The sequence below is a fragment of the Protopterus annectens genome, chromosome 3.part0 (genome assembly GCF_019279795.1).
Source record: "Protopterus annectens isolate FY-2018-M chromosome 3.part0, PAN1.0, whole genome shotgun sequence".
Taxonomy (NCBI): Eukaryota; Metazoa; Chordata; order Ceratodontiformes; family Protopteridae; genus Protopterus; species Protopterus annectens.
The window spans coordinates 718,461,131-718,487,228 of NC_056731.1; the positions used below are offsets into that span (position 1 = coordinate 718,461,131).

Below are 26,098 nucleotides of genomic sequence, written 5' to 3' on the forward strand. Positions count from 1 at the left end.
TGTGCGGTTGGTTTTATGTTAGGGTTAGGGGCGGTTTACGTGAGTTAGGGTTAGGGCGCAGGTTAGGCATGTATGCAATAGTGACAAATATTGGGGTTAGAGGCGGTTTAAGTGAGTTAGGGTTAGGGCGCGGCTCAGGTGAGTGTGCAATAGTGACGGACCTTAGGGTTAGGGTTAGGGTCAGGGTGGGTTGGTAGATATTAGTGTCTTTATAGTGACATATTAGCATTATTTGTGTTTTCAGGATTTTGAGTTTCAGGATTTTGGGCTTTCAGGATTTTGGGCTTTCAGGATTTTGAGTTTTCAGGATTCTGAATTTTCAGGCTTTTGGTTTCAGGATTTTGATTTTCAGGCTTATGATGTTTCAGGCTTCTGAATGGGAACCATATATATATATATATATATATATATATATATATATATATATATTCAGATACATACAGATACACACACACACCTATATATATATATATATATATATATATCTGTATATATATATATATATATATATATATATATATATATATATGTGTGTGTGTGTGTGTGTGTGGATTATAGTATACTGCCTAATGTGGTTTTTGGCACATTATATCCTTTATTATGAGCGTTCCTTCGTTGAAGGTTGTGCGTTAGGCCCGGTAAACCAGCACGTAAAACTCTATTGCCAATCATTAGCAGACCGGAGTTCCACTGTGGTGACCCCTGAATGGGAAAAAGCTGAAAGACACAAACATATCCTTTATTATTTTTTTATATTGAGTTATTAGGATTCCTGATGTCTGGTCCTGACACTCCCCAACAGCAGGGTAACAGCGCATTCCTTTCTCTACAGCACTGTAAGACCTCTGTCTTGTAGTTCTAGAGTCTGGATTTCATTTTTGACTATCACTTGCCATCTTGGTGGAGCCTGTATGTTTTCTCTGTGTCTGCATATGTTTTCTGCACATATGCTGGTTTCTTCACAAAAAATGTGTCAGTTGTTTGGCTACATTAAGCTGTCTGTGTCTTCAAATATACCTAACCTTCCTCTTTGACAATCAGGCCATGGATCAGAAGAGTCTGCAGACCAAACCATTTAACTAATAATAGTAAGTTAATATTAGCTGGGATTGCAAGTTGGTCATTTAAATACTCTTTTCATCCAAATGCTCTATTTTTGGGATATCTAAGAAATGTTTATGTTATTTATTCTAATGCAGTGATTAAAAAAAAACAAGCAAGTCATGCCTTATGTAAATATTTTATCCTACATCTAGGTAGCTTTGTTTGGATAACAGCAATGTGATTGGTCTATTTAAATTATGCCATTTTTAAGAAGAGAGAGAGAGAGAGAGAGAGAGAGAGGGGAAACAAATAAAAACTCAGTAAGCTGCCTCAACATTTTGTGAACTTGAAACTCCATGCGTAGGGAGTGTCTGAGACTTACCCATCCAGATAAATTAAATGTCACACTTTTACCTTAACATATCTTCAACAAAGCTGTTTTTTGTTAAGCAGTCTACCGACTCCATGTACCATAATCTTTTCATGGAACTCTGCAGTGGCTAAGAAGTTAATTTTCAGTTGATGTGTCTATATAAGAACAACTAACTAACTTTTAAATATTTCTGATTTTGTGAAGCAAAATAAGAATCCCATGGCTTTTCCAGATCTGCTCTTCTGTGTTTGTATGTTCCTCCTCATTATGCCAGCCTTCCAGCGAGGAGAGCTGTTCTTTTCTCCATCGTTTACATGAAGCTGTTTTCTGATGGATGGCTACAAGAAACGGTCATATTGAGCTCTGTTCCAAAGGTACTACCCTTGCCTTTTCTCTAAAGATGCATGTTAATTTAGGATCCATAGCTCTCAACTTTTCCTCACCAAAATGTGGAACACTTACTACGAGCTTATTTGCAGCTTTATCCAGGAAGCTTACAGGATGGATAACTATATATAATTTTATACTTATAAAACCTTATTTTAATGAATTTATATAATTCAGTATTACTTACCATGGAAAATTCTTAACAACAAATGTGTGACCAACCCTTTCAGTTTGCGACTGTGATGAATATAGACTTTTCAAGATTCATAATGAGGAATGTTCCTCAAGGACATGTGGGAAGTAAGCTAATATCTTCTATGAAGAAAACCACCCCAGCCAAAGCAGATAGGTTATATTCAAGTTGACAGGCATTTACCTGACATGCAGGCTAACAGACCATTGAGGAACTTAGTCCAATTTTCCCAAAGCACTGTGTAGTTAAGTGACTTGATTTAGGTCATACAGTAGGCAAATGGAGGCTCTGGGAACCAAACCCTGGACTACAGGACATAGATTGCTAATAGCTTGCAGCCTTAATTGTTTGCACTAACTGCTAGAAGAAAGCTTCATAGAGGACTAAAGGTTCATTATGATTCCATAAAATTATAGTTCATGGAGACCTATACTTGATCTTCACCCTTTTAACATGTTGGTAAGCTTGGAGACGTTTAAAATAGTATCCACACATCCACTTCTTCATTTCATTTCCCACAAGGCATGAGAGATTTTAGTGAATGTGGAATATTTGTTTAGGCTTACTCCTAAAGTATCCTGCTACAAACAGTATCTCACATGGATGGTTACATGAAGAACATTTTCAGTATGTAGTCCTCCTTATTGGTGGACTTTTTACATCACTAAGATCTTCCTCCATATGCTACATTCTAGTTCTTACTAACTGAAGGACTAAGACAATTAATCTATATCTTTATGAGTGCACAGGAAATTTGTTAACTGTGGTTCTTCTTGAAATTCCAATAAGTTTGATATTGTGGTGCCATGGAGTATATTCCCCCTGCTCTGAGGTATAGTGATGTTAAAGTTAATGGGCCTGTTTCCTAAAGACTTGCTCTCAGTTTAAGTGATCACGGTTTGTAGTCTTTCAGAATCAGGACAGATTTACACTAAGAACAACTTTTTGGAATCTGGCCCGATATGTATCTGCTTGTCTATCTTTCTGTCTATCTATGTTATTGGTGTGGGAGTGAAACCATTCATGTTACGGTTGCGAGATTTGGAAATCTTCCTCGTAATAAATAAATAAATAAATAGAAAATAATGGCAGTGTTGAGAATTGCTGTATATATATATATATATATATATATATATATATATATATATATATATGTATATATATATATATATATATATATATATATATATATATATGGTTCTAGGTTATAACATCGACAGCTACTTTCACCGACAACAGAAACATCGACACCACATAATCGGCAAACCATAACCACGACACCTCACATGCCCGACAAACAAGTAACCGACAGTCCACAAACCCCACACTGCACACACCACAATAACAACAATCAACTAACAAAACACATCCCTATCCAAAACCACACACAGAACACAAGCACACCAAAATCCGCACAAACCCACACTAAACCTCACACACACAACTATGTACAACCCTAACCCAAACCCTTACCCTAAGGTCCGTCACTATCGCACACTCAGCTAACCCACGCCTAACCTAACTCACTTAACCCGCCCCTAACCCAAAAAATACCACTACCGCACTACTTACCTAACCCTAACTCACTTAACCCACCCCTATCCCCACAGACTGTCAATATCCACACTTACCTTACTCTAACGTCCGTCACCACCGCATACTCACACAGCCTTCTTTCCAAGTCACTATCCCTGGCGTCCGTGGTCTTCCGAATGTTGATCATCTGGCGCCCGCTAATCCGTTGTCGGTGATGTCGGCTGTCAATCTTCTAACCTAGACCCATATATATATATATATATATATATGTGTCCCCTGCATTGACTGAATGTACATTTATTTGACAAAGTACAGACTATAGCAGACAGTTCTTTGTACGTACATGGCTATTTGCAGGTCTGACTGTCCAAATATCATCTCTGTCAGCCACTGACCAGCTTAATCCTCTGTTTGGCCATGTGTAACAACCCCATGTTGATGAATCTTTCTTTTGCAACAAAAATATGGCCTAAGTAACTACATATTGTTGCCAAGTATTAGATATGTGTGTGTGTGTGTGTGTGTGTGTGTGTGTGTGTGTGTGTGTGTGTGTGTGTGTGTGTATGTGTGTGTGTGTCTGTATGTCTAATGTCTCTGAAGCTAAGGAATTTGATCTGTCTGTATGTCTGTAAGGGGAAATGCAGCATTTACTGTTCATTATGCATGCCATGCATACCTACTTCCTTACTCTTGCTCGTGCTCTCTGCTGTTACAGGACCATGCTCTAATAATTTCATTTGGGCCTTTGCCACAACTACATTTTGGAGTGATGATCTTCATACATCCCTCAAAATATGGATAAGATAGCATCAATGGCTCCTTTCTCACACCCAAACAAACGTGCACACTCAAGTCTATGTCACAGCATTGCATTCAAGGAACCATCCTTCTGCACCACAGCTGGTTAAACATCTTGCATTTTAACAGTTCTCTGGCCAAAGACATACTTATTAAAAGTTAAACGTTGTCAGAAGTACTAGTAGGCTAAGAACCTGTAGCTATTGGAATCCAATATTATGTTCATATCTTTTTGCATTTCAGTATGCGCTTTTATAGCAGCACCAATCTATTTGAGAAGATTAATTCCAGAAGGATTTTTTTGTTTTTCTTTATGGAAATACTGACTTGTAATACACTTGTGTTTGTAGAATGTACTTTCAGTAATAATCACTTCAGTGAATCTAAGATCATAAAGATGATAACCTACATATAGAAATCAAGGAGGCAAAAATCAGTCTGCTTAACCACAAAGGTCTTTGTGCATTAGACTAGTCTAGAAATAGTGCAAGTGAAGAAGGACAAGGTGGTAGTGATGTGGTACAAAAATGAATTAGAAGGAACAGAGTTACACCTATGCAAAGTTTTATAAAACAGCATTTGTAGTAGACAGCCCAGATGAGTATAAAACTGTGGGCTATTCATGTGCCAAGGTATTGTGACATTACAACATCTTTTAAGATCAGCTTAAAATTATCACACAGGTGGAAGCTAAAAAGAGATGCCTTTTCATTCCTGGGGAAAGCCATTCTCTTTTGAAGCGCTACTGAAAGACTGAGTTCCTTATACAGCTGTACATGCTTTACATGTCACACTAACAATGATTTTTTATGTCATTATTTCATAGTTATTCTATCTCGTACCCCCTTTGTTTGTGCCATAATTGATTTCTATGTATGTTAATGAATCTGTGTGTTCAGTATTGCATGAATCATGAGTGTTAAAAGAAAAATAAATCACAAAATTTATACAGAGCTACTAACCACAAACATATTAAGAAATGAATAACTTATTATCTTCTTTAAGTGTTTAAAAAATGATGTTATAATATTCATTATAAATGTGGGGTACCACTCATTTCTTTTAAATAAAAAGTGTAGTCCAGGCTTAAATGCAACACATTAGTGACTGACATCCTAATGAGCAATTCCTTTGCTTTTTAATTAAAACTTATTCTGTTATTGAGAATGCAGTGCATCCAGGATCTCTTCTTTCTGTAAGATAAAATGATCTCTAAGTTAGTGTGAATATAGACTTATATATGTGAATACACATGCACGTGCGCACACACACACGCGCGCGTGTGTGTGTGTGTGTGTGTGTGTGTGTGTGTGTGTGTATATATATATATATATATATATATATATATATATATATATATATATATATATATATATAGATATGTGTGTGTGTGTTTTGGTATGGTAGGAATGATCAAGTACATCTAACACACCTCACTCCAACTGGCAAAATACTGACATCAAAAAATGCTGATATGCCAGTACACATGCTCCGAATAAAAGCCTCCATGCATGCAAAATAAAAAAAAACATAATTTTTCAAAGGGGAGTAAGACCCCTTGCAACACCCCCCATATGGGGACTGCACTACCCACAGCCTCCCTGCTATATGTACTAACTCTGAGAGTGCATAAACACTGGGGGCCAGGTTCCAAAATAGCTGCTGTCAGTGTAAGTCTGCCCTGATTCCAAAAGACCTTCTGTCAGTGTAAATGACTTACTTTGGTGTAAGGTCTATCTAAAACAGGCTTACTACGGGGACTAAATTCCAAAGCACTTGCTCTGAGCCTGCTCTTAATGTAAGTGGTCACTTAAACTGAGAGCAAGTCTTATGGAATCAGGGTGGATTAAGGTCATATTCCCCAGTGTGGGTACAGCACCCTGTGTAGGGGGTGCAGAAGGAAAACTTTGTCTTTTTTTTTCATATATTGATATTTTTTTGAAAAAAATGTTTTTATATTATGGAAGTTAAAAATGTCAGTCAAATAGGAGTTGCATTGCTGATTCCAGTAAGTACCTGCTTCATACTTTCTTTCCAGAGATTGTTAACTATACGTGCAGCAGTTATTTCTTCATATTAGGTTGCTTAATAAGTGCAGTATACCTGTATCCTAAGTAATTTACTAACATCTGCAGAATAACTACCTAGACATTTTCTGTAATTTTGTACCTGCAGTATTTTTTTCTCAGTTATACAAACTTAGTGAATATATACTCATATTTTCTGTTGTATATGAGCAAACATGCAATAGACATTATGTAACTTTTGTAGAAAAGGTTAGGAGAGTATTACTGAAGTACTCTAATGTTCATTCCTTCCTTTCAGAGAGCATACTGTATAATGTGCTGAATGACTCACTTACCCGGGAGATTACAAATTTCTCTCAGTTCATCGTTAACCTCTCATCCTGTGTATTGTTGGATCGTTTCCAGCCTATGGGATCTCTGGATGAACTAGAGAAAAAAGCACAGATACTGCAGCAGCAAAACAATCTACTGGCAAGTAAGTAGTGTCTGCTTCTGCTTTAGATTGAGAATAATAGATAGTTTAATAAAGTTATTTGTGCACAATAATAAATACAGTGGCAGAGCAAGTAAGTCTTCACTAATTAGTATTCGTGTTAAAGTACGATCTATTCGCACTATGGAAGCAATATTTCAGCATTTTAGTTTTCAGAACAGCTAAACCTTAGTAGACTGCTATATAACTTTAAATTTCCTTGGTAGATAAATTCAGGGGATAGATGCTGCCTCTGTGGAAGTAGTCATTTTGAAACAAGTTGTGATATTACTGGGCAGTGTTCATTAACAGGCCCAGCTAATGAAGGATAAAGCAGAAACAGTGGGATGAATGTTCTTCAAAGAAGGGACAAGTCTGGGACATTATGTTGCCCATACTATATCAATGAACTTCAAGCAGTAGCTGGAGAGGATTTGTCATAGTGAGAACAAGTATGCTGATGATAAAAAGTAATACAAGAAGAACCTTCCACAGAGTGTCTGTGTAACTGTGCATCCAGTCCTGAGCTCAAGATCATTGCACTGTTAAACACAGTCTCCAATAATCCCTGATGAAAAGATTACATACTAAAAAAATACATGCATCTCTATGCAGTGGATCTCGTTTATTTCTGTCAGGAATGCAGCAGCATAGGTATTTGGGGCAGGCTGGCAGAACAGCAGAGTATGGGGACCTGAGTGTGGTTTTATTGTTTGTAAGGGCATAAGTCAAATGCTTGCACAGTAGAGGAAAAAGTAATGGCAATCATAAAAGAAAAGTAAATCAATGTGAAACAAAGATATATCCACATGGGTCTACTTTGTTCCATTGAAAGCTCATTTCACTGAATTTGAATTCACCCTGACCAAATCACTGAAAGCTCAAATTACTGAAAACTCATTTCACTGAATCTCATTTCACTGAAGTGAAGTATTGGCACTGTGTAGAGTACTGTAAGGCAAGTAAAAGGTATATGCACTTTTCCTCACTGTAGTGCGATCCTGGAGTTAGTTGATCTGTAATATATAGCAATAAGTAGCCTGTTTCTTTCTTTTTTTTTCTTATTTTTGTAGTTATTGCTTATTCTAGATATTTATAGCAATTTTATTGTATACTGGATACTTCTACTGTATTTTATAGCTATTGGCTCACTGTTGGTTTTCTGCTGTAATAAACATTTCTGAAGTGTTTTCTGCCTAAAATAGCTTTCCACCCTTCCTCCCTATTTGCATATTGTCTTTATACCTGCTGGCCTTGCAGTTGCCCGCCCCTACTCTAAATTTGATCTTGGACACTCCTCCTAGTGTCATTAGCTCATTCTACCTAATACAGAGAGAGCATCTGAGAAGGCCAACCCACTTAGTTTCTTTCCTTATGTTCCTCCTTTCTCCCTTTCTTAAAAAAAAAAAAAATTGCCTGAATCTCCTTGTGTTCTGACTGTGCTTCTCAAACATTTTGAAAATATAGAGTATATTTTAGTACATTTATTAAAACTGTATTTGGCTTAATATTGCTACAACTCAAGTGCTCTAGGTTGCACTGCATCTGAATTGTTTTAGTGTTGTCTTAGCTGCTTTTCTGTATATATAGACTTTTCTGTATATGTAGACTAGCTACTTATTCTACTATATTACTGCTTCTTAAATTGTTTTTCAGTTGTGCACTTGCCTTGCATCATTTAAAACGTTTTAAAATGCTAATTTTGTAGACTTTTAATTGCATTTACTGTTTAGGGCTACACATTCAAGTGCGTTAGCCTTTTCTGTGTTTATTTACTGTATTATTGCATTGTTTAGCCTGTTTAGTATAGTCCAGATCCCAGACTTTGCTCGTTTCAGGACTTTATTTTCTGTGTTCAGAGCTATCCAGACCTTGCTGTGGTAGAGGAAAGTCCTACTGCTTACCAGTGGGAGTGGGGAGCAATGTACTGCCTATCTAAGACTAGAGGAGTAGTTTCCAGCTCTGAAATTGTAATTTTATTAGCCATTTTGGCTGATTTCTATCCCTTTCAACTTTGTGGCTTAAAAACAAATGTGTTTGCACATTTTCTGCATCATGCAGTGGGCTACGGTTAAAGTATTCCAGGTGCCAGTAAGTCTGCTTTTCAAATTTTCCCTTAGAACTAGCTGGTTTTTCAGTAGTAGCACTAAAATCTGATCCCCTGTGACTAGCACTTGCTCTAGAACCTGCTGGAAAGCACTAGGAAGCCTTAAACCGATAGATGCGCACAACTCTCCTTGTTAAAAAGGAGAAATTAATCATAGGCACTAAGGCGCCTATAATTGCAAAGTACCTTGCAAAGGTAAGGGAAAACAGCTCTTGTACTTTACAACAAAAGCACCTAAACAGGCATGTCCAAGGGTCAGCTTCCGGTGATTTCCGCTGTCCACCTGGTGAATCTGGGCATACTGGCACAATGCAGCAATTGCCTCATGTTCACAGACAACCCTCTCCTCCTACCACCCAACACTACAACCTGCGAGAGATGCACTTACATAGCCAAACTGGAAGCAAAGCTCTCTCAAGCCAAGATTGTGCTAGACAGTCTCAAGCAGCACATAGCCCTTCAAAACCCACACCATCAACACCCACACATAGCAACACTAAACCCACATATGTGGAGGCCCTTAACATTAACCTGCCCAAGCAATAAGGGCCGCCGAAGCTGAAACACAAACACCAGTCACAACCAAAGTGACACATAACTCACAACACCAGAGTGCCACCCAACAACAGCCCTTAAGGCAAGACAATGTACCCAACACTTTAGTCATAGGAGACTCTATAGTCAGGCATACTGATGTCCCACTCACCAGGCTGAACAAGGAGAAAATTACAGTCAGCTGCCTGTCGGGTGCCAGGATCCACCACATAACGCATGAACTCAAGTCACTCCACAACAAGTACAAATGCGACTCTGTCATTGTCCATGTTGGAGTAAATGACTTGAGACATACCTCCCTGGACTACAGGAAAAGAGACATGGAAGAGCTCTCGGAACATGTGGCCCAGGCAGGTATGACCATAGCCGTGAGCAGCATCCTGCCTTCGCCCAGAATGATACCACAGTATAAGGACAAAATGATTGACTTCAACAATTGGCTAAGCTTCTGGTATCATTCAAAGGGGTTCCAGTATCAGTCTGCCTGGGACGACATGATGACAAACCACGATGCTTGGCCAGAGATGGTCTGCACCTGTCGCCCCTGGGATTCAGGTTACTGGCTAAAGCTCTTGCCACCCCTATAGTGCCTTTTTTAGGCAAGGTTCAAAGGACAAAACCACCACCAAAACAGATACAAGCATGCAAAATCTGAAGGTAATGCTACTCAGTGCTAGAAGTCTAAACCTCAAAATGCACTCTCTCGAGGCACTCCTAAAAATGGAGAACATCGATATCTGTGCAGTAACTGAGACCTGGTTCAAGGCTCCAGAGAGCACCCCTGCAATACCAGGCTACAACTCCTACCACACTTTTCGGCCACCAAACCAAGACTGAAACACTAAAGGTGGAGGAGTGTCCATAATGACCAAGGATATTCACACCTCCAGGCTAGTTGCACAACACAATGCAGCTGAAATAAGACTGCAATCCAAATTGTAGCTTGCTACAGATCCCCCACCATGCCCCAAGATTCTCACTACACCTTTCTAAACATACTGGAAAATATTAAGATACAACCAAACACCCTAATACTGGGTGATTTCAACTACCCTGCCATTAACTGGGAAATCTACTCGGGTACCAACACATTTTCTCAATGGTACTTGGAATTCATAAATTCCAATGCCCTGGATCAACTAATCCATTGTCCCACCAGGGGCTCCAATATTCTAGACCTGGTCATTACCAACATGGGAGATAGATGCTCCATACCAGTGGTCACCCCCTCATTGGTCAGTTCTGACCATAAGCTAATCACCCTTGACATCCACATCCCACCCGCACACCCCAGTAAGGAAACTTCTGTAAAAAACTTCTCCAAAGCCAACTTCATGCTACTCAAGTCAGAAGTGACAAACTTCATGACACCCATGCAGATGGGAGCTGGAAGTTCGACTGCTGAATCCTAAACTCAGACACTGTGTGAGCGCATCCACTCGTGCATGAAGCATGCCATCCCAAATAGAACCAAGACGCTCTCCTCCGAAAAAACGAAGCCAATCTGGTGGTCCCCTGCCATAAACAAACTATACAACAGAAGGAAGAAACTGTTTCAGAAAAGAGAAAAATCCCAGGTTGCAAAAAACTCCCTTACCAGCCTCAGTAAGAAGTTGAGATCCCTCATAAAATCATCCAAAGGTAGTTATGAAAATAAAACTGCCAAAAATTCCAAAGACAACCACAAGGCATTCTATAGTTATGTCAAGAATCTAAATGGCAATTCTCAGATCTGCTCTGAGCTACAACAGAATGGCATTAAATATACTGATCCCAAGGATATTGCCAATATCCTGGCAGATTTAGTGCTAACTTCACCCCACTCTCACCCCCTAAAGGGCCCAACTTAATACCAAAAGATTGTCAAATTCCAGTAATCACGGCCACATAGGTAGAAACTGCACTCAACAAAGCTAAGAATACAGCATCCGTGGGACCAGATGACATCCCGGGCTGTGTACTACATGAACTACAAAATGAAGTGGCACCTCACCTGAGTGTCATGTTTAATCATAACCTAACCTCAGGCTTTGTGCCCACTGAGTGGCGCATAGCTACATTTATCCCACTCCACAAGGGGGGATCCATCTTGTATCCTGGGAACTACCGTCCCATCAGTCTGATGACCTTGATCTGCAAGGGCATGGAATCCATTATCATGGAACTTATAAGCAAAGACATTGGCAACCTTCAAACACTGGACCCCACACAGTCTGGGTTTGTGAAGGGTCAATCTTGTCTCTTGAACCTGATTGACTTCTTCAAATCAGTTTCCAGAGCTGTGGACCAGGGTAAGGCGGTCCACACAGCCTATCTGGTCCTCGCCAAGGCCTTCAACACCATCCCCCACTTTGGAATCATAGATAAACGTACTAAGCTGGGCATAAATCCCTACATTACTCGATGGATTTCCAACTGGCTTACTAAAAGAACCCAGACTGTAAAAGTAGCTGACTCCAAATCCAGCTCCAGACAAGTGACAAGTGGAGTACCTCAGGGTTCAGTCCTGGGACCACTCTTGTTTGGCATCTACTTTTCTGAAGTACAGGCCAACACTAAGGGACTCTGGCTAACAAAGTTTGCAGATGACTGCAAACTGGGAGCCATTATTGAATCCCCAAATGATGTGGATATTCTACAAAAGGGCCTTACAGAAACAGATGCTTGATGCCAGAGCCATGGACTCAAGCTTAATGCCAAGAAATGCATAGTTATCCCCTTTGGGAAAAACCATGCACCCATGAATTACCATATAGGTGGCAGTACACTAAACACCGAAAGTCTGATGAGAGACTTAGGGACACAGGTGGACAGTGGTCTCACCTTCGATAACCACATCGCCACAACAGTCAGGATATCCTCCTATGTGACATCTCTCATCACTAAGGGCTTTTCATCCAGAAAAAAGGAGGTCATTGTCCCACTGTACTCATCTCTCATTAAACCCATTATAGATTACAATGCCCTGTTTGGTATGTACCTCACAAGACATCCGCAACAGCTGGAAAGGCTGAAGAAATGCCTCAGTAAAAGAATCACAGGCCTAAAGCAGATGCCCTATGCTGACCCTCTAAAAAACTCCAGCTATACTCTGTGGCATATCGTCTACTCAGAGGCAATCTCTACTTAACATACAAGGCCATGTCAAATCTTGAGCTGTTGGACATGCTCCACTTAAAGAAATCCCAATCCTTCAGAGCCACACGCTCCAGGGATTTAAACCTTGTCATCACAATGAACAAAACATGCTGGAGGGATAGGTTCCTGATCCAGAGACTCCCCATACTCTGGAATAGACTGCCCATACATGTCAAGCAGAGAGCCTCCTTGGGCCTCTTCAAAAGGAACCTTGACAACTGGATGGGAGATTGGAAATTCACCCCAGGGATCTCGTCAGTCACCCTGCTAGACAGGGGTCCAGGAGAGTAAATATTGTGGGAAGAAATATCCAGGGAATTGTTATGGCTGGGCTTGTATAGACCCTAGGGCCAATAGCCTAGTACCAACCTATGAACCTATATATAGTTAGGGGGGGTAGGGGGTACAGCCCCCCAGGGGGGGTTGTAGGTGGCATGGCCCTCACCTAGATTGGTTTTATACTTCACCGAAAGCTTCAAAACTATACATTTTAAACTATAGACATGCATACTTACAACACCAATGACTAACTCTTTCCAGAAGACAATATATATGCAAATTAAGTGGTGGGCTATGCCCACCACACCCCCCAACTATATATACTACCTCCAGGATCACATTACAGAGGGAAAAAGGCATATACCTTTTACTTGCCTTACAGTACTCTACACAGCACCAGTACTTCACTTCACTGAAATGAGTTTTCAGTAATTTGAGCTTTCAGCAATGTGGTAAGAGTGAATTCAAATTCATTGTAATGAGCTTTCAATGAAACAAAGTAGACCCATCCACATATGTACCTTCTTTACACTCTGTCCTTCAATTTCTGTCCTTATTTTTCTATAATCCTTTAGTCTATATTTCATAAAATCACATTGTGCCAGCTCTATGATGCAGATGCACAAAGTTCTGATAACTCTGGCTTGAGTAGCAGCCTAGTCACTGGAAGAGCCAGCTTTGAAGGAATGCTGATAAGCAGCTGATGCAGGGTTTCCTTTATGGGGAAAAGGTGTTAGCTAAGCCACATTCCAGGAGCACACTGTGAGAAAGTCCCCAGAAGTGCACTCCACATGCATATTAATTCATGAGCACAAGCCCAGCATAGCTAATAAATAGACGTGACCATCTGTAGTGGCTTATTTTCGATGGGTATTTCATATTGAATGTTGGCCAGCAGGGAATGGATTTAGACCTAGAAACCCAGCACAAAAAATAATCTCAATAGAGTGCAAGTGCAGCACACCAGCAGGTGCAGCTGAAGTAGATATGGGTTCCTTCCTACTTGACTCTGGTGACACCCCTTTTTTAGGCCCAACACCCCAAGGTGGCAAGTGATAACAAATTTTATTTTAGTTGACACTTTAATTTTAAAGGGCAATAGCACAACAACAAACAAATTATTTCAACAGTGCACCTGTTAGTAGTTAGGCAGAGTGAGATATGCATGTAATGAAACCATGCATTTACCCCCTTCCCCAGACCTCAACAGAAGAGATCTTGACATTCATACATGCACACAAAGGCAATATCACTGAGCAGTAAAATTTTATAATGCAGCAATACAAATTTGGAAAAAAATGCAATGTCATTGAGGGAAAAAAAAGGTTATAAAACAACAGTAAAGATGTGAAAAAGATGCAATGTCATTTAGCAATAAAGAGTCTTTAGGGCAACAGTACTAACACCCTCTATTACCTAGATCAATCTAAACAGACCAACTATGAGACACTCTATTGTACCCTGTTCACTGGCCAGTGACTATGTACAGTCCTACTGCCAGCATGATGGGGCCCAAGGCTGGAGCTCATATGGATCCCAGCTATTTGTAATCCAGAAAGTGTTTAGGGGGGAATCCACAATCTTATAAAAGTATAAAAAATGATAACCAAAAGCCTCTCACCACTCCATTGAGAATATCCCAGTGACCAGGCACCGCAGTTCCTCCGATGAGAAAAATGGAAAATCACCCGCCAGAACTCTGGTAATCATCTATGGCATCTCTGCACTAGGCCCAAGGGAACTCCTTTTCTTGATGAATCATATGCAGGCATGGAACTACTGGTTTCAGATCTTTTCTCCTGAATCCAAAAAATACCATCATCCAGGATTTCAGCAAGAGACAGACACAAACTGCTATCTCACTTTTCTGTCCCAAAACACTAGAATAAAAAAATTTCAGTCATGCTGCAAGGCCCTTTTCCCTTCAGCTAGTCTTTCAGTCTTCCCTCCTTCAGCTAGTGTTCCAGTTTCCTCTCTTTCACTTTCGAAATTGTCTTTTATATTCCTGAAAAGGAGCTCTGCCTTGTGGTATAATGGAAAACTGCAGTCTATTACTTCTACAATGAAATACAGTGGGAGCTACACTCTCCCCCCACTTGAAAATCTTGGGTCCCACAAGTCAAAGGTAGATTAGGAGCAAAATATTTACAAGCACTAATGCACCATCAGGTGAATAATATTTTTGCATACCTTCCACCAAGGGTGATCAACATTATGCTTAACATGGACTGATGTGTCACCAATGGAGCAGGAGGCATAGGAGTCATGGGCGCAGACTCTCCGATGAGCTGTGGTCACAGGTTCCTGTGTACTATGTCCCAAACTGTCATATGTAAGTCTCTGAGGGGGCTGAATCAGTCTCTGCAGTTTTGGTTCAGGAGAGACAACTATGGAATTTTGCTCGGAAGGTCTGTCACTCACAGCACATTCAATGTCCAGTTCTTCAGTAGGCATTTTGTCTACTTCTAAGATCGCCTTTTGTATAACTGCACTTTCTTTTACCATAATGGTATGACTGTCCTCAGCACTATTTTCTGAAGTTTGCATAGCAGGGCCTCCATCAGTATAAGGTTCTGCAAGAGGTACAGAAACACCACTTAGTCTATTGTCAGGTCTGGGCTGTTCAAAATGACAAGGAAAGAATTCCAGTGCATTTACATTGAGATTACAGTCCATGGGGTCTCGAACATCCTCGTAAAAAAGCCCACTGAAACCCCAGTCATCGTCACTGTCCTTCTCACTTTCAGCAGGAGGAAGCATGGGCTCTTGAACAGTGGAGAGGATATTTCCTCTCCACCTTAGTCTTCTGGATCACCTTGAGTTAGATTTTCGCTGAACCATTCTGGGTTCCGGATTCATGAGTCTCACTGATTTTGCCAAAGGCATTAAGTTGTTGTGGTACCAGGTTTTGATTGGTCCTTCTTTCCCCTCAGGGCAAACTTGGTAGACAGGGATATTAAGTAGCTGAGAACAAATTAGGTAAATGTCAGAGCCCCAGCTGTCAGCTAGTTTATGCTTTCTTGTAGACTCAAGTTCCTCAAAAGGACTCTGTCCCCTGGTTGCAAATCATGCATCTTCACTTTCTTGTCATAGTGAGCCTTGTTTCACTGATGTCTTTGTCCTGTTGATTTTTCAGCTAGCTCATAGGAATGTCTGAGATTCTTCTTGAGTCTCTCCACATAACTGCCATGAGATTGCACTAGTGTATCATCAGCTGTGACTCCAAAGGTGATGTCAACAGGAAGACGAGCTTCTCTTCCAAACATTAGGATGGAAGGTGAGAACTCTGTAGCATCATTTTTAGTACTGTTGTAAGCATGCACCACTGTGTCTACATGTCTACTCCATTGACTCTTCTTCTCAGAGGATAGTGTCCCACAGATATCTAGTAAAGTTCTGTTGAAACACTCTGGCTGCGGATCCCCTTGAGGATGATAAGGAGTGATGTGACTTTTTTGAACTCCCAAAAGAGTGAGTAGTTCAGGTACAAGCTTGCTCTCAAAGTCACATCCTTGGTCAGAGTGTATCCTCTTTGGCAAAGAACATACAAAGAACTTCTCAACTAATAGTTTTGCCACTGTAATAGCTTTCTGATCACAAGTGGGAAATGCTTGAACGTATTGTATATAGTGATCTGTTACCACCAGCACATTACTGATCCCGCCTTCATCCGGTTTAATGCACTGGTCTCCATTTTACCCAATGAGTCAGCTCTGGTAGGCAGAGTCTTTCTCTGAATGCACCGAAGACATGTACGACAATAATCGTCAACATCTTGGTTTATGCATGGCCAGTAGAACCTGTCTCGTGCCAGACCCATAGTTCTGTCATAACCAAGATGACCATGTTTATTTATTTATTTATTTATTGATATTTGTTAACCGGGTTATTCCAACTGGGTTTTGGCCCATTTTCAGTGGAGACCAGAGGAGAAAAGCTCCTGAAGTACATAAAATCAACTTTGATAAAGAGAATAGTAATAAAACTCAGGTTACATTCATAGAGAATAGTAATAAACCTCAGGTTACATTCATAGAGAATAGTAATAAAACTCAGGTTACATTCATAGAGAATAGTAATAAAACTCAGGTTACATTCATAGAGAATAGTAATAAAACTCAGGTTACATTCATAGAGAATAGTAATAAAACTCAGGTTACATTCATAGAGAACAGTAATAAAGCACAGGTTACATTCATAGAAGTATCAAATACACATAAGTAGACAATACAAAAAATACTATTATGCTATACCTTTTTTTTTTTGATAGAATTGTGAATAAGGTGTGAAGGGTGTAAAGTTTGCATTGCTTTAAAGGGTGTCTTAGGGAGGAGGGGAACTAGGTAGGGTTGTGGCAGGGGCAAGCTCTGGAATTGAGTAGATAGGTTTTTAGCTCGTTTTTGAAATGAGAGGTATGTTGAAGGGAAGTTTATTCCAGGCATGGACAATAGAGTGTTTGTAGAGTAGTTTGCCTACAGACTTTTTTGGTTGGTAGAAATCAAGTAGCTGTTTTATTTATTTTTTATTTATTTTACATTTGTTGATCGGGCTGGTCCAGCTGGATATATTTCCATTTTCAGTAGAGACCCGGGGAGAAAAGCTCCACATATAAACCACCACCACACAAAAAATGTTTATAATAAACAAGAAAGGTATTACAGTTTAAATTATGGGAAGACTATGAGACACACTACATTAATACATAATACACCTACAGATAATTTTAAAGTATGAATATCTAGAGCAACCCCAAGACATTATTAGAATACATTTAAATCCTTGGTTATTCTAGTTTACTCCAGACAGTTACTATTTCCAAAGGGTTAAACAGTAACAGTAGAAAAAGGAGGAAATATAAAGAAATGGCAGGAATACTACCTTCAGGATACATTCATAGCCAAGTAGAAAAGATATGTAATTGGTGCCTAAGTAGTAGAGATAGCTTATAGGTGCTACTAATTCAGAGGAGTAAACAGGAAAGAGTGGAGGAAAGTAGGAAGTCAAGAGATAACAGCAGAGAAGTTCAGAGGATCAGTCTGGGTAACAGCAAGGGCATAGCCAGTGAGTTTTAAGGTATTTCTTAAGACTTTGTTTAAAGAGAGGAAGGGATGGAAGTGAGGTTAGGTCAGATGGCAAGATGTTCCATTGTTTTCCAGCGGTATTGGAGAACAGTGAGTCCCCAGCTAAGTTGTTAGACTTGGTGGTACTAGCTAGAAGTTTATTGGAAGAGCGTAAGGAATTAAGATTCATATAGGGTGCTATAAAGTTGTTGAGTATTGGTGTGTTGTTGGGTTGGTAAAAAATCTTATGAACAATGGTAAGTTGGGAAAGTATCAGTAGGTTTTTTAGTTTGAGCCAGTCTAGCTGGTGAAGGTTAAGACAGTGGTGAGTTCTATATGGGTTTCCAGTGGCAAATCTAACAGTACTATTATAGGAGTTGGCTAGTTTGATAAGATTATTTTTTTTAGATTAGTGTATATGGGTGCAGCATACAGAAGAGTTGAAATTAGATGGGAGTGGGCAATAGTTATTCTGGCTGTTTGAGTTAAGAAAGGTTTTATCCTATATAGGGAGCCCAGTTTTTTTATTAACAGTTTTAATGGTGTTATTAATGTGATTGTCAAAGGTGAGGTTATTATCAATTGTGATTCCTAATAGTTTGGTGGAAGAGTCGGGGGATATAAGAGTACCATTATTGGATTGAATGGAGAAATCTATTGGGGAGGACTTACTATTTGTTGTAAACAGTAGTAGCTTGGTCTTTTTGGCGTTCAAAAGAAGGCACCTTTTTAAGAACCATGCCTCTACTGTGTTGAAAGCTGTCTGGGTTAAAGATTGAAGTTCAGATATAGAGTTGGCAGAGCATATGTAGAATCATCTGCATTTTGTATACAGGTGGCTTGAGGAATAGCTATTTGAAGGTCATTGATGAATAAAGAGAAAAGAAGAGGGCCAAGAATAGAGCCCTGAGGGACTCCAAGGGAGATAGGAAGGTGAGATGATAGTTGATTCTCCCAAAGAACAGCTTGCTGTCTATTACTAAGGTAAGACTTGAACCAGAGAATTGCATTGGCATCAAGAGAGAGGGATGACAGAGTGTTTATGAGTAAGAGATGGTTAACCATATCAAAGGCTTTAGACAGGTCAATGAAGAGTGCTGATGAGAGGGTGCTATTATTATGGTTATTAATGGTGTTGGTGAAGGACAGGAGAGCTGAGGTGGTACTATGAAAAGGCCTGAAGCCATGCTGACAGTTTGCTAGAATGTTATGTTGAATTAAGTAGTCCATTAGCTGATGGTGAATACATTTTCCCATAATATTGGCTAATGGAGAAAGGAGAGCTATAGGCCTGTAGTTAGAATAGTCATTAGAGTTACCTCCTTTGTGTAAGGGAATAATGTGGGAGATTTTCCAGAGATCTGGAATGGTTCCTTCAGTTATGGTATGATTTATCAGGATAGATATATGATAGGCAACTACTTTAGCTGCTTGCTGTAGGTATTCAGATGGTAACTTATCAGCAGAGGGGGTGCAAGGCTTAAGTTTGTGGATAAGTATTTGGATGTAAGAGGTAGGGATGGGTTGTAGTTGGAATGTTGGCCAAGTATCAGGTGGGGAGTTAGGTAGATCTGAGTTGTCTGTAGCTAGTTGACTGGCTTGAGTGTGTATGGTGTCTGTGAAGAAGGTATTAAAGGCATTGGCAGTTTGATGGGAGGTATTGTGGAGTTCTAGAGTGGCCTGGATGAAGGAGGTCATTTAAGCTTGCCCAGAATTTGTGTGGATTATTGTGGTGAATTTGCTGCAGTTTGCAATAGTAGATTTTTTTGTCAGAGAGAATAGCTTTTTTGTAGCATTTCTCAACTGTCTAAAGGTTTGTTGTTCTGAGGTATTTCTGGTTGCTCTCCACTTAGACCAGGATTTATTTCCAAGTAATATTTTTTGTCTGGTATCTTTTGAGAGCCAGGGGGCAGGTTTGGATTTTGTTCTAATAGATTGTTTAGGTGCATGCCTGTTGAGGATTGTTAAGAATTTGTTATTGAAATATATAACAGCTTCTTCAAGAGGGAGTGCTTTTAGAGGGTTCCAGTCACAGGCACTAAGTTCCATTTGAAATAATGCAGGCTGAAAGTTTTTCTTGGTTCGAGAAGTCCTATAGTTGGGGGCGTTGGTAATGTCATTCTTTTGTCTTATGATGTAAGTAAGCATGTGATCACTTACATCATCAGGCAAGGTTTCTACTTTATAAGTATGTTCTTGTTTATTGATTAGTATCCAGTCTAGTATAGTTTCTTTATTGTTTGGTTTGTTAATTCTAGTTTGTGACAGTTTGGTTAAAGCCATGCAAATTAATATGAGAAGAAGGATTATCTGTATTGATACTATTCCAGTCAGTATTGAAATCTCCTAGAATAATAGTTTCTTGTGGGTAAGTAGTAGATATCCAGCATAGGGTATCCTCTATTGTAGTAATGTTATTACCTGGGGTAGGTAGATACAGATTATGTATAGTGCTTTGCTGGGGTTGAGTTGAAATCTAGTGATTAAGAGTTCAACTTTACTATTTTGAGGTGGGTTATAAGGTATAGAGGAGATGTGTAGTTCATTTCTAAACAGTAGGGCTACTCCTCCTCCTTTGCATTTTACTCTGTCATGTCTCAGTATATTGTACCCTGGGGGGATTATTTCATCATCCTTAGTTGTGGGTTTTAACCAGGTTTCTGTAAGACAGAGGATATCAAAGGAGTGAATATCAAGAAGGGCATGGAGATGGGTAACTTTGTTGTTAATACTGCTGATATTGAGATGATCTATTAGTAAGAAGTTAGAGAGACTGGTCTGGGTAGTAAGGGTGTTGGGAGAGGTACTAAGAATAGGTATAGTAGAGAGATTAGAAGGGCCTGGGTTAGGGTGGATGTCACCATCTTTTAAGGTGGGAGATTTTAGTGCAGAAAGAGGGTTAGAATTAAGGCTCAGTAGATATTTCAATTTTTTTACTGTGGGGTGGTTTAATTTCATGGGTGTAAGTCGATGATATTTAGGTAGCAGGTAGCAGGAAGTGGAGGTGATATTTATTTGGGGATGGGTAAGGGCATTGTTATATATAGATGTTTGTTTAGGAGAGTAGTTGAGGTAGTAGTAATTCACCTTTTCAAAAGAGGTGAGGAGATAGATAGTGGTGAGGATAGGTATAAGAGTGGCTAAGAGTATTACTAAGGATAGGATAGTTTTAGTTGTTGTAGACATATTACTTAGTAAATGTGTACTGTTACTGCCAGGTAGGGCTAGGATGCAGTAGTATCAGATAAAAAGTTAAGATAGGGTAGTAGAGAAGAGAAATGCTACAAGTAGAGATGTTTTCTTCAAGTAGTATATAGGTAGGTAGGGTAGTAACGAAAGAGAAATGGGAAAGGTAAAGAAGTTGTATAATGCTAAGGTAGGATAGAAGTGATGAAAAGCTTGTATGGGTAAGGAAGTTGTTTAAGGTAGTGAAGATTTTAGGTAGGGTAGTAAAGAAGAAAAATGCTAAGGGTGGCGTGGCTGATGAAAGTAGTATAGGTAGGGGTAATAAGAGACAGAGTAATGAAAAGCTATAAAAGGATGGGTGTGGCTTAGGTAAATTGACTTGAGCCCGGAATAGGTTGGATAGGAGAGAGGGTGTGGTTTTAGGAAGTATAAGGTTAGGACCTCTGGGGTGGGTGGGAATTGGGGGTAGGGGAGTGGAGTGAGCCCGTAGGGCGAACGGAGGGGGTAGAGCCAAGTGGTGCTGAGAGGTAATCAGTTTTACAGTGAGACTGTAATTTACAAAACTTTAGTAGGTATGTGGCACTTCTTTGAGACACTAATTCCTGTGAAATACTGGTGGAGTCCTTTTTGTCTACTTATTATGGGAGAAGGAATAAGAAGCAGTAATATAGCAGCAATCTTTAGATAAGGTAAGTTAGTTTCTAGCTCTTCTGTCTTACTGCCTAACTGACTTATAGGTTAAAGTCTTCTATTTCCTTTCAGGGAGGTTAGCTATGTAAAAAGTTAAACTTGGATAGCTGAAAATAGGTTCATACAGCAGCTCTAGAGAAGTTTAGTATACAGGTAAGATACAGGGATTACAAGCTGTGTACTTTGCTGCCCTCTAGTGGCAAAACAAAGGAAACTACACCTAGTCTCAGAACAAGTTTGTGAAAAGAGGGTTGGATGGCCTCAGGGTAGGTCCACGGGTGTGCTGGCCCAACAACAGGAATATGATAAACAGTATAATATGTTAGAGTTACAGTAAAAATCAGTAGGTTATCACCTATGCAATGAGGCAGTAGGAAGCACTTCTAGGCATTCTAGGGTGGGTTCTACCGATAGGGTATTCTTTCAGTTCAGTTGGGAGGTTCCTTATGTACTAGGTAGCTGTTGGAAAGATAGCCCATGTCACAGCTAAAGGCTTCAAGGCAATGAGGCAGTAGGAAGCCCTTCCAGATATTCCAGGGTGGGGTCTACCGATAGGGTATTCTTTCAGTTCAGTTGGGAGGTTCCTTAGATGTACTAGGTAGCTGTTGGAAAGATAGCCCATGTCACAGCACAAGGCTTCAAGGCAATGAGGCAGTAGGAAGCACTTCTAGCTATTCCAGGGTGGGTTCTACCGATAGGGTATTCTTTCAGTTCAGTTGGGAAGTTCCTTAGATGTACTAGGTAGCTGTTGGAAAGATAGCCCATGTCACAGCACAAGGCTTCAAGGGACAGCACACCACACAGAAGACAGGGGGATGTTCTACCAATGAGTGTAGGTTTATTTGAAGTACGAAGGGATGGGTGGAGTGTACAGAGAGATAAGGGAAGAAAGAGATGGACAGAGTGAAGGTTTATAGAGTATCGAGTGAAGCATGTGAAACTGATATAGTAGAAATAGTTGTGGAAGTTCAAGCCAGTGTAGGGAGTCTAATGCAGTGCAGTGATGTGAGTTATATGGGGAGTTAGTGATGAATCTGGCAATTTTATGGTAGGTTTGTTGGAGTTTATTCATAGTGGTGGTCTGTATGTTGGTTAGGACTGGGGCTGCATAGAGCAGGGTGGGGAGGAGGAGTGATTTTCCCAGGCTGAGTCTGTTGTCAGTGGTGAGATTTTTTTGTTGTGATATAGTAGCCCTAGTTTTTGGTGAGTTTTCTTTATAGATTGAAGTATGTGAAGGTTAAATTTTAGTTCATCAGTGATGATTCCTAGTAGTTTGGTGTGATTATCTGGTAGGATTGTATTATTGTTAAGAGATGTATGACAAAGGAGGATTTGTAGTGAGAGAGAGAGAGAGAGAGCGGGGAAGAAAAAGTAAGAGTTTTGTTTTTTTGGGGTTAAGAATGAGTAGATTGCTTGAAAGCCATTGTTCAGTGGTTAGTAGAGCTTGTTGGGTTTAGGTGTGTAGATCAGGGATGTTGTTAGAAATAGTTATGTGTGAAGTCGTTAGCATACTGAATAAGGGAAGATTTTTTACAAGAGGTGTGTAGATCGTTGGTGAAGATGTTAAATAGTAGGGGTCCTAAGATGGAGCCTTGGGGTACCCCAGTGGAGATAGGAAGAAAGGGAGAGCAGGATGACAGCCATTTGACAAATTGTTATCTGCCAGATAAGTAGCTAGAGAACCAGTTGAGTGTGGGGGGGATAGGTGAAGTTTGGCAAGTTTGGCTAGTAGAATAGGGTGAGAGACAGTATCAAAAGCTTTGGAAAGGACAAGGAAGAGGCAGGAAATGAGTTTATTGTTATCTAAGGCTTCAGCAATGTTGCAAGTGAAGGAAAGGAGTGCAGTGGTAGTGCTATGATGGGGACATAAACCGTGTTGAGTAGGGGTAAGTAAGCTGTGGTTGAGGAGGTGTTTGAGAAGTTGGGTGTGAATACATTTTTCTAGCAGTTTGGAGAGTGGGGATAGAATAGCGATGGGTCGATAGTTGGAAGGATCAGTGGAATTCCCACCTTTATGCAGGGGGATTGTATAGAAAGAGTTCCATAGAGTAGGGACAGTAGATTTGAGAATAGATTTATTTATTAGTATGATTATGGGATAGGCAATCGAGTCAGCAGCGAGTTTCAGAAAGGAGGGAGGTACGTTGTCTGTGGAAGAAGAGCACGGTTTAAGCTTGTGCAGTAGAGACTTGCTATAAGCTATGGGAACTGGCTCAAAGGAGAATAAAGGTGTGTTTTGGGGATTTGGAGGGTTGGGTATAGGAGTAGATTTAGAATTGGTTGTTACAAGATTTTGGATGGTGGAGATAAGGTGTTCATTTAGGAGGGTAGCCGTTTCCTCAAGGGATGTGTTAGGGTAGGGGAGGGAGTGGTGGGCCTTCCAGGATATAGGATGTTGTTAATAGTTGACCAATATGTGCGAGGGCTTGATATGTTGTTGAGCTGAGAGGAGGTGTAGTATGTCTTTTTGTCATTTATAATTTGTTTTTTGGCTAGTTTTCTCAGCTGTCTATATTTTATGAGGAGAGGTGGCTGTTGTGATTTAGTTCAGGCTTTCCAAGTACTATCTCTTTGTTTCATAAGGGACTTAGATTTTTTGGTAAGCCATGGGGCATGTATAGATTTAACTCTGATCTTCCTTGAGGGTGCTAGGGAGTCTAATGTACTCAAGAAGATGTTATTGAAAGTAGTTATTGCATTATTCAGGGGGAGTTGTTGAAGTATCGACCAGTCTATACTTTGGAGGATGGAGTTGAACTGGGATACATTGAAACTAGATTGTTTTCGATAGTCTTTGATTAGATGGGGTATAGTGGTATGGGAGTTTTGCCTTAAGACAGAGGTAGGGAGATGGTCACTGAGAGAATCGGGTAGGGTGGATGGATTGTGATAGTGGTGGGGGAATTGGTGAGGATCCAGTCTATGGTGGATTTGGATGTGGAGTTCTTGGAGAAGTGAGTGGGGGAAGAGATAAGTTGGTGGAAGCCATGAAGGTGGACACTATGTTGGGGAGAGTCAGTGGAGAGTTTAGACCAGTCTATGTTGACATCACCGAGTATAAGAGTCTCATAAGGTATATTGGTTAGAAAACCAGGATAGAATATTTTCAAGAATAGGTAGATTGTTACCAGGAGGTATGTAGATGGCGGCTATTGCAAGTTTTTTGTGAGCAATGAGATGGCAGTTAAGGATTATGAGCTCTGCAGGGAGAAAGTCTAGAGATGGGGAAGGGTATGGTGAGAGGTTAAGGTTGTTAGAGTAAAGGATGACTATGCCACCCCCTTTTTTTTGGTTGGTCTATCAGAGCAGAACATGTTATAGCTGGGGAAAGAATTTCCTTGTTTGAGATTTGAGGCTTAAGCCAGGTTTCAGATAGGGAAATGATGTGGGGGTATTATGAGTTATCCATGAGTGAAGTTCCATGATCTTATTTATTAGGATCTGAATGTTAATGGAGTATATAGTTAAGTATGTGGATGGAGAGGGTTTTTATGACTGAGGTTGGGTAGTCTTAGAAGAGTCCAGTGGGGACAGTGAGGGGGAGGTTTTAGTGGAAGAAAAGGGAGGGAGAGAAGAGGTGGGGCCAAGGTTAGGATGGATGTCACCATCACCTAGTAGACTGGTAATGAGAGGAAGGTGTGCTGTGGGGTTTAAGTGGAATTTGAGTAGTTTTGATTTTGCCTTGTGTGAAGGTTTATGAATTTGTAGGAAGGATAGTTTATGTAGGCTTCAGGTAGGGGTATTAAAGAGGTTTGGGGAGATATAGAAAGATGAAGTAGATATAGGGGAAGTTAGGGAGGTGTATATGATAGGAGGTGCTGATTGAGAGTGAAAGTAGTAGTATAGATGGTAGCAGTAGATACTGCATATTAGGGGAAGGGGTGTATTAGGTAGGAAGTAAGTGGGAGGAGATTATGATGTAGAGGAATTTATGATAATAGGCTTACCAGGGATAGATTGGTGGGAGTGGTAGTGGAAAGGAATTGTGGTTTTATTTTCTAGTTGTACAGGAAAGGTAGGGATAGATAGGTATAAAGGAAATTGTCATATGGGTGTGTGGGAATGGGGGGTAGAGTAGGGGAGTGAAGTGAGCCCAAGTGTAGTGAGGACAAATGGAGCAGGGCTATACCTGCAAGGAAGGACTCAGAAAACAATCAGGGAAGCAGGACAGATATGACAGAAGGAGAGATAGAGGTTATTTGGTAAGAACAGAGGTATCTGGGCTGAAGATGTATGGGTTAGGGACCCTTAGT

The 26,098-nt window shown here is 40.1% G+C and overlaps 1 protein-coding gene across 1 annotated transcript in view; it reads left to right on the forward strand.

Annotated features, from left to right (window-relative positions):
• LOC122796911 (ATP-binding cassette sub-family A member 13-like) overlaps positions 1-26,098 on the forward strand; it is a 3,979,956-nt gene that overhangs the window by 167,108 nt on the left and 3,786,750 nt on the right. Inside the window, exon 4 of the mRNA XM_044065669.1 lies at positions 6,657-6,833. Within this exon, the coding sequence (XP_043921604.1) occupies positions 6,657-6,833 (177 nt within the window). The remainder of the gene's footprint in view (positions 1-6,656; positions 6,834-26,098) is intronic.